Source organism: Ursus arctos, unplaced genomic scaffold (genome assembly GCF_023065955.2).
Source record: "Ursus arctos isolate Adak ecotype North America unplaced genomic scaffold, UrsArc2.0 scaffold_13, whole genome shotgun sequence".
In the NCBI taxonomy this organism is placed as follows: Eukaryota; Metazoa; Chordata; class Mammalia; order Carnivora; family Ursidae; genus Ursus; species Ursus arctos.
Window position 1 is genome coordinate 53,763,795 of NW_026622797.1, and position 15,400 is coordinate 53,779,194.

General features: G+C 36.2%; 1 protein-coding gene across 4 annotated transcripts in view; it reads left to right on the forward strand.

Moving 5' to 3' along the window:
* The first annotated feature begins 918 nt into the window (after positions 1 to 918).
* Positions 919 to 15,400, forward strand: part of HACE1 (HECT domain and ankyrin repeat containing E3 ubiquitin protein ligase 1) — a 100,423-nt gene continuing 85,941 nt past the window's right edge. The window contains exons 1-5 of one of the 4 annotated variants that reach the window (XM_044388850.3): positions 919 to 1,242; positions 6,833 to 6,887; positions 8,242 to 8,331; positions 9,090 to 9,194; positions 13,626 to 13,701. In XM_044388850.3, the coding sequence (XP_044244785.1) occupies positions 1,167 to 1,242; positions 6,833 to 6,887; positions 8,242 to 8,331; positions 9,090 to 9,194; positions 13,626 to 13,701 (402 nt within the window). In that variant the 5' untranslated portion in view covers positions 919 to 1,166. Of the gene's footprint in view, positions 1,243 to 6,832; positions 6,888 to 7,688; positions 7,830 to 8,241; positions 8,332 to 9,089; positions 9,195 to 13,625; positions 13,702 to 15,400 lie in introns of those variants that run through there. The other 3 variants (XM_026511728.4, XM_026511729.4, XM_044388851.3) reach the window with 3 other exon arrangements.

Consider the following 15,400-nt stretch of genomic DNA (forward strand, 5'->3'; position numbering starts at 1 on the left):
TGCACTACTGGGTATTTACACAAAGATACAGACATAGTGAAGAGAAGGGCCATATGCACCCCAATGTTCATAGCAGCATTGTCCACAATAGCTAAATTGTGGTAGGAGCCGAGATGCCTTTCAACAGATGACTGGATTAAGAAGATGTGGTCCATATATACAATGGAATATTACTCAGCCATCAGAACGAATGATTACACATTTGCAGCAACATGGACGGGACTGGAGGAGATTATGCTAAGTGAAATAAGTCAAGCAGAGAAAGACAATTATCATATGGTTTCACTCATTTATGGAACATTAAAGAAATAGCAGGAAGATCGGCAGGAGAAGGAAGGGAAGAATGAAGAGGGGGTAAACAGAAAGGGGAATGAACCTTGGAGTCTCTTGGAGAGACTATGGACTGTGGGGAAACAAACTGAGGGCTTCAGAGGGGAGGGGGGTGGGGGACTGGGATAGGCTGGTTTTGGGTATTAAGGAGGGCACATATTGCATGGTGCACTGGGTGTTATCCGCAAATAATGAATCATTGAACATTACATCAAAAACTAAGGATATACTGTATGGTGACTAACATAACATAATAAAAAATTATTATAAAAAAAATAAAGTCACACGTGGAAAAAAAAACCAAACAACTGTGCAACCCCCAATCGGCTATATAGGAGAGTGACAGAATTGAAAGAAGCTGCTCCTCTCCTGTATGACTTTGGAGGGCAGGAGAGGGCGTGGGGCCACACAGCTAGTCTCTCCAGGAACTTGGGGGTACGCCCAGTCTTAGCTTCGCTTCCCCCGCTCGCCTCTTTACCCGGGCTTCTGCGTGGTCTGGGCGCGGAGCCACCGGCGAACCTAGCGTGGCTCCGCCTCAGGCGCGCTGGTCCGCTGGCTCTGAACTACCGTTCCCAGAAGGCCATGCGAAACCGGGAGGGAAGCGGCGGCGGTGGCAGGAAGGGCGCGAGCGGCGGCGGTCGGTGTCCCGTCAGTGGTCGGTCCGGCTGTCCCCGGCTTCCAGACCCAGGACGCGGTCCCCAACGGCTCGTGCAGCTCCGGACGTTAGCTGGGGCGAGTCTGTGCCTGCGCCCTCCGAACGGGCCGGGGGCGGGATGTAGGGCGCTGGGCGCGGAGGCCGCCGGGGCGGCGGGGTGGGCGCGGAGGGCGCGCCGAGGATGGAGAGAGCGATGGAGCAGCTCAACCGCCTGACGCGCTCGCTGCGCCGCGCGCGCACCGTCGAGCTGCCCGAGGGTGAGCGGGGCGAGGGGTAGTGGTGTTCCGGGCATACGTGGCGTGGCGGAGGCGGGGATGGGGGGGGGGGCCGAGGTCGGGTGGATAAACTAACCCAAAGCCGAGAAAACGCCCACATTTACTTTCCTTAGCTGGGAGGGGCCAGGCTGGAACCCCCGGCCACCCCTCGCCCGCTGGTCCCACCCAGGCAGGTGGGAGTTTGCTGGAGGGTCTGGGCTCTGCGGGCCCTGGTGCTGGGAGAAGCAGGAAAGAAGTCTCTCCCGACCGTCGATTTGGGGTTTTGGCAAAGGGGCAGAAATAGTCGGATGTCGGAGACCCGGATTCAGAAAACATTACAGTTGTGGGTCATTTTACAGTCGTTGATAACTGGGGGTAGAGAGATGCACCAAAATAGTGTTTTTTTTACTTTAAGCTGCAGAGCGGGAATCAAGTAGCCTTTCTTTTCTTTTCTTTTCAGAAATGGAGAGTACTGTGTTTTGATATTTTGACAATAAACACAAATAAAAGGGTGTTAAATATCAAATATGTACTCTTAAAGTACTGTGCTTGTGTATACATACACTTTGAAACTATGCCAGCCTGTCTTCATTCATTTATCAGACCTACGTGTGGGTTGGGAACCTTCCTTCCACAGAGAGGAATAAGGCATGATCCTTGTAGTTCAGGAATTTTAGTTCGTTGTGCCCCGGTTTCTTTAGAGCAGGTAAAGCGCTAGCAGTAAAGAAGGTGAGCAATAAAGCCGTTTTGTTTGCAGCCTCATGAATTCTCACTTTTTAGTGGCAGTGGGAGATGGTAGTGCTTCCTCTAGGAGGCTTTCTGTTCCCTGTGCCCCGGTGAGAGAAGGGTTAGGAGGTTAAGGCTGGTGATTTTTTTTTTTTTTTTAATGCATTGTATTAGTGTAGCTTTCATTTTTGAAAACTTTCTTTGAATTGCTGCTGGAGAGGTGATTTGTAGGTTATAGGAGACCTTCGGAGAGAGTCATCTAATAAATGTGGGACTGGGAACTTTGGGGATAATTTTCATGAAAAAATTTCTCTACTTGGGATTAAGAATAGGGATGATTTGTGAGACTTTCTGAAAAATAATTTTCTACTTGGTACTTTGCTAGTATGAAATAGTTGTCTGAAAATGATTATGATTTTAATAACTAGACTTCCAAGTTGAACTTCTACTTTCTGTGTTTTCTTTCCAACTTTTACCTTTGAATCCATACAAATTATTCGTATGGGTTAGTGAAGAACACAGCATGCACAGTTTCATTGAATTGGCAATTGTGTTGCTTAGTTTAAATCCCACTATTTTTTACACAAATATGATTTAGAAGACTTTGATAATGTTTCCTGGTCTTAAAATTAAGTAATATATTTTCATTGTAGAAAATTTCAAGAAGAAGGAAAAATTAAAAAATCTGTTATTCTTCCATTCAGTAACAATGTTCATATATTCTTTATTCCTTCTATTATTTTTTCTGTTTTTCTCTACCAAATTAAGATCATACTGTACATAGTCTTTTATTTTGCTCTTAGAAAACATCACTTTTAAAAAATATCTATAAATATGCCTAATGACATTGCACAATTTCATAGGAAACGTGTAACAAATAGTGAATTTAATTTTTGTTTTGATACTAGATTTTATGAGGAGCAGCTTTGTAGTTTTTAAGTCTTAGTCTTCCTCTAAGTCTTTCTTCAGGATTAATAAGTGGAAGAGGAATTACAGATCTAATTATGTCAACATTTTTAAAGCTCTGAGTCTCAACCTCTCAACTCTTTAGAAAATTCCACCAACAGTCTTGAGAGTCCCTGGAAACTAGAGTAGTAAGTAAAAATGAAACATTTTCCCATGTTGCTAGGCAAGAGTGGCATCTTGGCTTTCATTTGTTTTTCTTTCATTAAAATGAATCTGCTCATCCTTGTTCCTTTGTCCCTAAGTTCTTTTTTTTTTTTTTTTTTTTTTAATTTTATTTATTTATTCGACAGAGATAGGGACAGCCAGAGAGAGAGGGAACACAAGCAGGGGGAGTGGGAGAGGAAGAAGCAGGCTCATAGTGGAAGAGCCTGATGTGGGGCTCGATCCCATAACTCCGGGATCACGCCCTGAGCCGTAGGCAGACGCTTAACCGCTGTGCCACCCAGGCGCCCCTGTTCCTAAGTTCTGATGGATCTTTCTTTTTGAATTCTCTGAGATTGGCTCTTTCAAGTACATATATGTATGTGTTATAAAAATCTAGTTATATAAATCCGGATTGTTGTGCTTGCATTTTAAAGATTGCACAAAAGTTCTGAGACCTCTCTAAATTTAGAAAATCTTCAGCTACTTATTTTGCTGTATTGGAATTCAGTGATTAATAAGCATCTAATTGGAACACATTATTAAGGTTAGAAAGTTTTTAATCAGCTTTTACTCCAAAATTAACTTTGTTGCATAGGATTAAGCTGCAGATTTGATTTACTGTATTGGATTCTGGTAGAACACATTTATGTTTCTTTGGGATGATGAAAACCTGTGTATTACTGTGAAGTAATATCACTAAATAATGGAGTGCAGGTTGTTGAGTCATCCTGGGCAGGGCTAATATAGGAATATTCTTGTGAGACAGGAAGTGAAGAGAAAGAAATAACTCTAGGGATATGGATTCTCAGTGGACTTTAAAAAATTGGTTTATTTTGTTTGATTATGTGGGAAAATAGTCTTAAATTACTGAATTTACAGTGAATGTAGCTTGTGTTGTAAGATAATGGAACTTGAGCCCATATTAACCTATATTTGAATGTTGCTTAGGGTGATAATCAGTTTTTTAAAAATTACCCCCATTTGCTGGTTTAAAGAGAAATAGTATATAATATAATGAATCTGAGCCCCCTATTCTTTAAGGTTTCCTTTTAGTTGTGGAGTCCTGGAACTTTATCAACTAATCAAAATGGCCAACATATCTAAAAAAGTGAGAGATTAAGCTTTTTTTTTATCACTCTGAAAACTTTAATTATATACCTAGTTCTTAAGGTATGTTCCTGAGTGTGGAGAATGAAGCACATGAGAACAAATTTTATTCTGTTCTTTCATAGTATACTATTTCCTGGATAGTCTCCTCCTAGCATCATAGTTGTGGTTATATTTATTTTCTCATACCATTTAGTGTATGTGAGCTATATTTTTATAAGGTTATATGTAAATTAAAAAGTGAGATCTATATCTAAATTTTGTCTAAATAAACACCCTATTAAATAAAACCCATGCAAACCTTATGAAGCTCATGCTCACTTTAAATTATGTACTAACTTGATTTATAAGTTAAAATTAAAAATAAGGGTACTTCCTGTTTATGACTTTGTTTATTATGGAGAGACTTAATGAAATTGTCATGGTTTGGAAGTTCAGATGTTTGTTGGGGCATGTATCACATGAGAGATAAAAAATGTTGCTATGCCCAGTGAGGCTGAGTGGAGTATTTTTCAACTGCTGGTGGTGATTCACTGGTAGTTAATGAGAACAATTTAGTGCAGTCAGCATTTTAAAAAATGAAATAGAAGAGAATAAAACAAATTAGAGTGTATTGCACATAAAAGACTAAGTATTGTATTGTAGACCTTTTGGTTACTGTATGTAGTATACCGGGTGTACTATAAGATTTTTTCTGTGTGGGCTCTGGAATCAGCCAGGTTTGAATTCAAGCTTAATGACTTAATGCTACCATCACACAGTTTGTTACTTAATTTAGTGCTTAGTTTTTTCATTTGTAAAATGGTGATAATAATAGTACCTACTTCATAAAGTGATAGGATAAAAGAAATGATGCATGTAAAATGTTTAGAACAGTGCCTTTAAGATAATCATTTAAAACTTTTGGGCTTCTAGGACTAGGATTTTTTGGTATTATTATTTTTTTGTAGTGAAAGAGTTGTTGCTTCTGTATGCTGAACTTGTGAACAGTCCTGACTAGGACTAAATTGCTTTTCAGGGATATACTTACACATAGTGAAATAATGAACAAAGATGTGAAGAAATGGTGATAACTTTTTTCCTTCTCCCTGGTGTATATTTCTTCAGTATATATTTCTAAATATGTAAACTGCTTTTTTCAAACATAATCACAATACAATTGGTAGAGCCGACACAAATGACAATCATTTTTTTTTTTTAAAGATTTTATTTATTTATTAGACAGAGATAGAGACAGCCAGCGAGAGAGGGAACACAAGCAGGGGGAGTGGGAGAGGAAGAAGCAGGCTCATAGCGGAGGAGCCTGACGTGGGGCTCGATCCCACAACGCCGGGATCACGCCCTGAGCCGAAGGCAGACGCTTAACCGCTGTGCCACCCAGGCGCCCCGACAATAATTTTTATTATCATCAAGTCCTTATTAAGTTTTCTTCTTGCAGAAACATTCTCTTACAGTTGGTGTGTTTGGATAAGTACCCAGAGTCCACATACTATACTTGGTTGATCATTTCTTAAGACTCTTTTAATGATAACAATTCCCCTTTTTTCTTCTTTTGTTAAAACTTTTTATTTTAAGTAATACAAGACTTACAGAAAAGTTGCATAAAAGTACCCAGGTTTGTCTGATCTTTTTTCATGATGTGCTGTTCTTAGTGGATCGTATCAGAGGCTACATGATATTACATGATAACACTATGTATTATATCTGGTGGTATTGCTGTTTATCAGTTGGTCAGGGTGGTATTTGCTGGGTTCTCCACTGTAAATTTACTGTTTTCCTTTGTAATTAGTATTTTGGGGAGATACTTTGATACGATGCAAAAACCCTTTTTCCTCCTGAAACTTTAACTCTTTAATTTTAGCATTGGCATTAATGTTTTAAGAGTTGTCAGAGTTACTTCTCTGTAAATAACTTACAAAAAACCATAAACCTCTAAAATGCATTGATTTGAGAAATGACCATTAGTAATATATAAAAATAAATCCAAACAAAGCTGAAATTTACATAAGTATAGTCTAATATCATAGATATTGTTGACTTTTAACCTCTCTCTTTGGGTCCTATTTCTGTGAACTTATTCTATAAAAGATATAACTGAAAATGTGAATAGTGTAAAGTAACGGGAAAGTAAGATTTTAATGCTGTTTTGTAAAAGCTTCTAAAATAATTTCCTTTGTTATAATATTGGCAAGAAGCAAGTACTAAGTATATTTAATGTTTTAGAATTATTTTAACATATATATGTATATAAAATACCTATATATGCTTAAAGTTCCTCCAAACTACATGTAAGTTTGATAAAACATGAAGTCAGTAAACACTTTTTTGGAAGTAAAAGAAATTTCTGTTGATAAAGCTACAGAAAATATTAGGTCTCATTTTCTCCGTCAAATCCAGAACCTAAGCATTTTGGTGATGATGTAACGGGGCCTAGCATTAGAATAAGAAATTCTGCATTGTTGCAAATTTTGAAATGCTTCTGGTATTCTGCACTATCTTTAGCCTTCTTTCACCTCTTCTCACTTTTTATATGTAATTAAGAAAACTCTGAGGTAGTTTTAAATATCACCCTTTGGGGAAAAAATAGGACGTAAATTAATTCTTTTTATGTTTTTTGTTTAGTTTTTGTTTTGTTTTGTTTTTTACCCAGATAACGAAACTGCTGTTTATACATTAATGCCAATGGTTATGGCTGATCAACACAGGTGAGTGCCTATTTCAAATTTATGCTTTTTGTATAAATATACAAAAGAAGGGTGCCTGGGTGGCTCAGTTGGTTAAGCGTCCGACTCTTGATCTCAGCTCAGGTCTTGATCTTAGGGTCATGAGTTCAAGCCCCATGTTAGACTCCACACTGCATGTGGAGCCTACTTTAAAAAAGAAAGAAAGAAACAAAACCCCCCAAAACTAAAAAAAACCCTCAAAAATATGAGAAGTATAAGTTTACCTATGTTATGTACACATACAAGCACACACACAGTTTGATCATAGATGTTGTCCAGGGACACGTTACTTAACCTCTGTTACAGTTTATTGTCTGTGAAATAAAAACCAGGATTATCCAAGGTCTATCTCAATTGTAAAATTCTATGGTAAGAGATGTTCTCAACAAATTATCAGATATTAAGTTATTCAGTTGGTCACTGACAGAAAAAACATGGTGATGGTTGCAATCAGAGATCACTACTGATCTTTATTGCAAAAGGATAGGGCTGATGGACAGCTTACTTCCTAATGTTCTACTTTGTTGTTCTTTTGATTGATGTAGTGTGGACACTCTTTTTACAGGGCTCATATGAAGTATAGTTATCTGGCTGGGTGATAAGATGTTTATACTTGTAGCAGGCACTGCTATGGTTAGCCATTGGGTAGTTGGTATAATAAGGTGACAAGGAAACTGTTTTGAAACAAGTTTAAAATATAAATAATTTTTTGCTTTAAACTTCCTGTGTGATACAACTAAAACATGTTTAAATCTGATTTTTATTTGGCCAAAATTAATATAGATAGGCTATACGTTTTGCAAGGGGAGCAGCCAGCCCAACTCTGTTTCTCAAGAATCTAGGAGGAATTGAAGCCAACTTAGGTGTCTTCAGAGCAGATGATACAGATCAGTAGATGAGGAAAACTTCAACACCAGTTTATAGGTCAGTGCAGTTTTTTTTGTTTGTTTTTGTTTTTAAGATTTTATTTGAGAGCAAGAGAGACAGAGCACAAGCTGGGGGAGAGGCAGAGGGAGAGGGAGAGGGAGAAGCAGACTCCTCACTGAGCAGGGAGCCTGATGCGGGGCTCCATTCCAGGATCCTGGGATCATGACCTGAGCCGAAGGCAGATGCTTAACTGACTGAGCTACCCAGGTGCCCCAGTGCAGTTGTTTTTTGAATGAAACTGTGCTGGCTACCATGCTATGCTTAGAGAATAGTGCTTTGTTTTTTTGTTGATGTAGGACAGAACTTTTTGGATAATTGGTTAGAGTAACTGAAGGGCTATTAACTTGAGTTAATATGTTTAAAAAGCATTTTTTTTTAACATATTGACTTTTATTTTCTTTTGGCTTAGGTCTGTTTCTGAGCTACTATCAAATTCAAAGTTTGACGTCAATTATGCATTTGGACGTGTGAAAAGAAGCTTGCTTCACATTGCAGCAAAGTAAGAAGGAAGATATTTTGGATTATAGTCTGGTCTAGCACAGTGATCAGTAAGCCTTGGATCAGTGTTGTCCCACAATATTTATGGGAAGAGATGAGAACGGACTGCTGAATGGTTCTTTATTCTGTTTAGAGCATAGTGTGCTCTGTTTGCATTCTTTTCTAGATATGTTAACCTTGAGACCAGACTCAAGTCTCACATCTACTATCTTAGCTTGCTGTAGAGCAGATCAGTAGGTTGTCTTTCCTGCATGTACTTGAGAGGGTACATTCACTGACATTTTTCTCTCATCCTACCAGTATGACATTTTATATGTTAACTGCACATGAAGCCATTGACTTTATATTTTTTACTTAGGTGTGAGAATGATTTTTATCCATAATCTTCCAGCATGTAGTCAATCAATTATTGATATCTAACTTCCTTTCAGGACTTAGGTAGATATGTTAAAATTAATTTTTCATAATAAATTTGGCTTCTGGAAGGCCAAAAAATTGAGAATACTATGTGTTTCTTTTATGTATTAATACTTTATTTTGCTTTATTTGAGCATCTCAAATACTTTATAGCTTTCATAATAGAATGTACCTTTTTGAAAGTAGAGGATATTTACTATTTGTGACAAGTTAAATCAAATTGTAGGTGAATAACGGACCTCAAAAATAATGTGTGTAATAGAGCTTTTTGTTTTTTTAATTAAGGTATGTCACTGTGGCTGTTTATTGAATGTATCTGAACTGTTTTTAATATTGTTTTAGTTGTGGATCGGTGGAATGCTTGGTCCTGCTATTAAAGAAAGGAGCAAATCCTAACTATCAAGATATTTCAGGCTGTACACCTCTTCATTTGGCAGCTAGAAATGGGTAAATATTTTGTCTCCTTGAGTAGCTTAAGTTGTATTATCAGTTATGAGTATTCAAGGCACTCTTGATTTGGTGATTTTTTTTTTTTTTTACTAATATTTGCCTTGGGAAGAGGATTGTGGGTAATTATATTCAATATTTAAATAACTATCATATTTAACAATTTATTAAATTGCTTACTAATACTTTTTTCTTGAAAATATTCTTGAAGTTCATTTTTACTTGTATTATAATGATATTTTATTTTCTAAAAAGCGTCATTGTCACCTCTTTTTTTGGTGTTCTTTTTCCTGACCATTCTTTTCCACATCTACTTCCATACCTTATTTTCTAAATTGCTTATTCAGTTAATTTTATTGATGGGATTAAAGACAGAATAAATATACCCAGCTTATTTATAACTTTTTGAGAATGGGCTATACCATAGTAAGCTTTCGAAATTAGGGTAGCTTACTCCTTTCAGTGCCAAAGGTTATTTTTCCTTTTAATTATGACAAAATTTTTCTAAATAAATAATGTCTTTTGTACTCTTCCTTTTGAAATTTTTTATTAAATAATTTTTCCCCTTATCAAGGTAGTATTTCCAAAATGTAAATATATTTTTGCCTTTTCCTGATAACTCTGGTCTTCATTATGAGCAGCTTTATGTTATTGTGTGCTGTTTTATTTTATTTTATTTTTTTAAAAAATTATTTATTTGAGAGAGAAAGAGAAAGAGAGATGCTTGAGGGAGAGAGTGGAGGCAGGGGCAAAGGGAGAGTCTATCAAGCAGACTCCCTGCTGAGCATGGGGCCTACGACTTGGGGCTCCGTCTCAGGACCCTGAGATCATGACCTGAGTTGAAACCAAGAATCAGACACTTAGCTGACTGAGCCTCCCAGGCACCCCCATTGTGTGCTATTTTAAACTCTACTATACTTTTTATGGCTTTCTTTCTCCCTTTTTTGTTGAGAATTTCAGATGTCACATCTCTGTGTCTGCCTCTACTTACCACTATTTTTTACATCTTAAAATTCTTTTGGGCTGAGGGGTGCCTGGGGACCCAGGCTCAGTTGGTTAAGTGTCCGACTCTTGATTTCAGCTCAGATCATGATCTCAGGGTCCTGGGATCGAGCCCCACATTGGGCTCCACACTCAGCAGGGAGTTTGCTTGTGATTCTCTCCCCCCATCTACCCCTCCCCCCTCTCTTGTGTGGGAGTGTGTATGTGTGTGCGCTGTCTCTCTAAAATAAGTAAATCTTTAAACAAAATTCTGTTGGATTCAGAAACCATACCAAACGCCTAGAATTATGTTTAAAATGAGATAAGTAGCATTTGACTCAGTGTTTGAAGAACTTATATTTATAAACATGTTTCAAATGATATAAAACATATATATAAAAGTATATTGCTGGGGCACCTGGGTGGCTCAGTTGGTTAAGCTTCAAGCTCTTGATTTCAGCTCAGGTCATGGTCTCAGGGTTGTGAGATCCAGCCTGGTATTGGGCTCTGTGCTGGACATGGAACCTGCTTAAGATTTGCTCTCTCCCTCTCCCTTTGCCCCTACCCCCCTCTGTCCCTCCCCCTGTTTCTCTCACACACACATACACACAAAGGTATATTCCTATGTGTTTCTTTTTTTGTTTACTCTCTCTCTCTTTTTTTTTAAGATTTTATTTATTTATTTGAGATAGAGCATCAGTGGCGCGAGAGAGAGGGGCAGAGGGAGAGGGAGGAGCAGACTCCCTGCTGCGTCCAATTCCAGGACCCTGAGATCATGACATAAGTCGAAGGCAGATCCTTAACTGACTGAGCCACCCAGATGCCCCTCTTTTTTTGATTACTCTTGAAAATATTTTTGTTTCCTGTTTTGACCTGGAATTCTAGGTAGTTGATGTAGTTGCCTAACTGAGATATGGGACTAAAATTGTATACTGCATCATTCTGAGACCAAATTTTTGCATACAAGGATTGAAGTGGAACCAAAAATATAAGAACCATAGTGATATCTAGGTTGGACAGGGGAAAGGCATACTCCTTTGATCCTGTTTTGTCTGATCCATTTCTTGATTTAGCATGTGAACCAGTTGTCCACTGTTCTGATAGGTAACAAGGTATCAATGTGCTGATTAAACAACTGGTTTTATAATAATTAGCCACACTGGTTTTGTTTGTAGGGTGTCACACCCAAGGTGATAGATCTTGTTGAATTAATTCCTTGCTGAATTGATCTCAGATCTAGATACATTATCCCAAGCATTGGTAGGATAGTGACAAAGCTCTTTCAAAAAATTACACATAGAAAAATATCTCAGCAACTGCAAGTGGAAAGAGATTAATGCAATGTGGGGATAAAATATCTATTGCCATTGTAGTCAGAGACTTAAGTCATTTAGGAGATTATTACTTTTTTTCTTCTTCTAACTTTGTTGAGGTATAAGCAACAGAATTACAAGATTTTTAAAGCATACATCGTTATGATTTGATAGACCTATACATTGTGAAAGGATTCCTTGCATTTAGTTAATAAACACATCCATCACTATCACCTTACATATTTATCTTTTTTTGGGTGGGTGTGTGAGAACATTAAAGTTGGAGACTGTTACATTTAAAGGTGAAGAAATATGACAGAAATCACTTGATTCACACGGCAAGTCAGTGAGGAGGGAAGGAATAAGAAGAGTTTGTAACCCTAACGTAATATCTAATTTGGATGCCTTTCTGTTTCTCTAAAGATTAATTTTGATATTTAGTACTTGACTATTTTAGTTTTTGTTACTGGGTGCCTTGTACAACTTAGAGTTGCTCCATAAATGTTTGCTGAGTAGCTTGAGTACATGTTACTTCCCGTAGCTTCTGATGTTTTCAGAAATAGCTTTTTATTACAATTTCTTTATGAGTTCAAATTTGTCTAGATTGAAGCAGAAGTTGGAGGGGACTTCTGCCCCTTTTGCTTGTCCATCAGTTTTTGGGAGTTTGTTTTTTGTTTTGATCCCTCAGTTATCATTAGATGAGTAGTATAATTCTTCTGGCCTGTTTTATTATTCCTCTCTTTAACCGTTAGTGCTGGGTGCGTTGGTGCTTAATTGCCCTCCTTTCCAGTAGAAGACCCATTAAGCTACCACCGAGCACTAGGATGGTTTGCCCCTGTGTCATTTGGGTTACCATAAGCTTCCCATAATTGTTGCAATATCTGGGCAGGAAAATAGTTGCTTCCTGTACAGGAGGATCCAGTGTTGCTCATGATTATATGAGATTGTTAAAAAAAAAAAAAAAAAAGACTTCAAAATTGTTGTGTATTCTTAGGTTGCATTTTGGTCAAATTTGAAACATGATTTTTTTCTGTATTTTTTGGGCTAGGTTGTGACCTCATAAAGGGCAAAGCCCATGTATTAATTAATATTTTAGCTCTAATTCTTGGCAAAATAAGTGCTCATTTAGTGAATTGTTTTGACATACTGAGATTCTATAAAGTATCAATAATGATTGTTAAATGAGAAAAAAAGCATGCATTTCTCTCATCGTGCTCTCTGTCTTTTGTGATTCATTTTTGGGATAGGGAGCATTATGGATTGCTCCTTTTCTTTATCGGCTCCTCCTAAACACCTCCTTGGGACTATTTCCCGGCTCATTTCCACCTAAGTGTTTATTTTGGCCATATGCCAGTAGTCTAAGACAGGCTCTTGAAGATGTTTTCGAAATCCAGTTGTCACACAAACACATGTTTTAAACAATGTATTAATTTTAATAGGGCTGTCTGGTCTGTTGTCTCAGGATTATTGAAGATTTATTAACTACGGTGTTCAGAACAGTGTATTAGATAAGCTTTGTAAATGTTGAACTTACAAGTTTACTCAGAACTTTCTCTTTCTTTTCTTTGATTATAATGCTGTTTTTAAATGACATTTAATTTCATTTCAGATACAAAAACCAAAGCTAGAAAAGTAATTTGTTCCACTTTAAAAAGATTTATTCAGTTAATAAAAATTTTAGCTATTAACTTAAAAGATTGAATAATTAATAGTAAAGTTTTATTGAGTTTCATTGAGAGCAGCTAGCTGTGCTTAATATTGAGTTTATTAAAGAAATACACAATTCATGGCTTGAAATTTATGATCTAATTGAGTAAATAGTAACATATACACGTACATACTCTATTTAGTATCTGTTCTGTATATATCATATATAGTACCATATATGTAGTATATCCATATGTTAATACCATATATGTAACATATGGTACATAATATGCTATTACATATACACTGTTACATATTTTTTATATGTCCAATTTTTCATTTTATTTCAAATGTTTTAATGTTTGTTTAAAAACCTATAGATTGATACTTGCCATCAGTTAATGTTGAGTGTAGTCAGTATTTCAGTAAAATAATTGTCATTTGCTTATTTTTCTCGTACCAGTTATCTGTGTCTCTTTTTTCTTTTCAGGCAGAAGAAATGCATGAGTAAATTATTAGAATACAGTGCTGATGTCAACATTTGTAATAATGAAGGCCTTACAGCAGTAAGTGCTAAGAATTTTATGTGACAGTTTTAAAATACTTTTTAGAAAATAATATTGAAGGTGATAATAATGCATAGTATAGTGCAAGTGTTTCTGCAGGTTACTTCTTTGTGTAATTAAGAAGATGCAGAAAGATTTGAAACATAGTTCTCTGCTGTGTTTATTAAGAGAAGTTATGGGTTCACTATGTTTCTCCTTTCTCCTTTTTGTTTGTGACCTTTCATTTAATTTGAAGGCTTATTCCTCTAGCTTTTGTTACTGACTTTCAGGGGATATTTTAGGAGCATCTCTGCTGTGTTATGAGTTCATTATAGGAGAGCTATTTTTCATTATGACTTTTAAATTTAAATTATTTTAATATGTACATTTCAGAAAAATTGCATAGCTAGGTGGAAAGGAAAAGTAATGAATGGACTGATCACTAACTGTATCGTCTGTCCTCAGAGATAATCACTGTTAATATTTTGTTCTATATCCTTCAAACTTGTTACAGCTTACCTGAACTAGTACTTTTACCCATTTTGCTGTGTCACTTTCTTTTCAAAAATAAGTTAATGTATTTTTGACCCATATAGATGTTTATTTGGAGGTAGTGTGGGATATTTCTGAAAAGATTGTTGAAATCCAAAAATTTTTTAAAATTTGATTTTTATTTTGATTCCAATATAGTTAATATACAGTGTTATATTAGTTTAAGATGTACAATTTATTGATTCAATAGTTCTGTACCTGAAATTTAAAAATTTTAATCATTGTCGTCATTTAATGGAGCATTCTTCATTTTAGAAGTAGAGATAAAATAGAATTATGAGATTATTGAGAAATTATTTTGAAGTTGTGACAGAAGATGTTAAATTTTATATATTAAATTTTACCTTCCTATATGTGATGTTATGCATGTATGAATTAAGTGGATGGTGAGAATCCTTTCACAATGTCTATCAAGTCAATATGTTATATACTTTAAATATCCTACAATTTTATTTGTCAATTTTACCTCAATAAAACTGAAAAAAATTTTTATTAAGTTTTTAATTTTAAGTCCAGTATAGTTAACATACAGTGTTTTATTAGTTTCAAATGTACACTATAGTGATTCAACAATTCTATACATTATTCAGTGTTCATCATGGTACGTGTACTCTTAATCCCCTACACCTATGTCACCCATCCCCCCACCCACCTACCCTCTGGTAACCATTAGTTTGTTCTCTGTAGTTAAAAGTCTGTTCCTTGGTTTGAAAAAAAATTTTTTTTTTTTACCTTTTTGGTAGTATTTGTAGATTCTGAATCTTTTAATTTGTGGATAGAGAATATTATTTATATACCATGCCAGTTTTCAAGACTTTCAGATTAAAAAATTTTTTGAAAATGGGGGTGCTGGGCATAAAAAAACAGCTTCCCTAAGATTTGCTTTATTCCGTGAATGCCTCAATCATTATTATATGGAATCCACAGTTCCTGTGATAATCTGGATTTTGTTATATATTAACAACATAATGCCATCTACTCTATAAAGAAAAACTGTAGAGTGAGTATTTACAAGATGCTTAGTGATATGGTAGCTACTACTGAGGATTATAAAACTATGGAACTGACATAGACCTATCCTTAGGACACTAGTATAGGCAAGATAAGATGATCAATATTAACATACTCTGTTTAATCACTTAAATTTTTATCTGTTAATTTCTCCCTA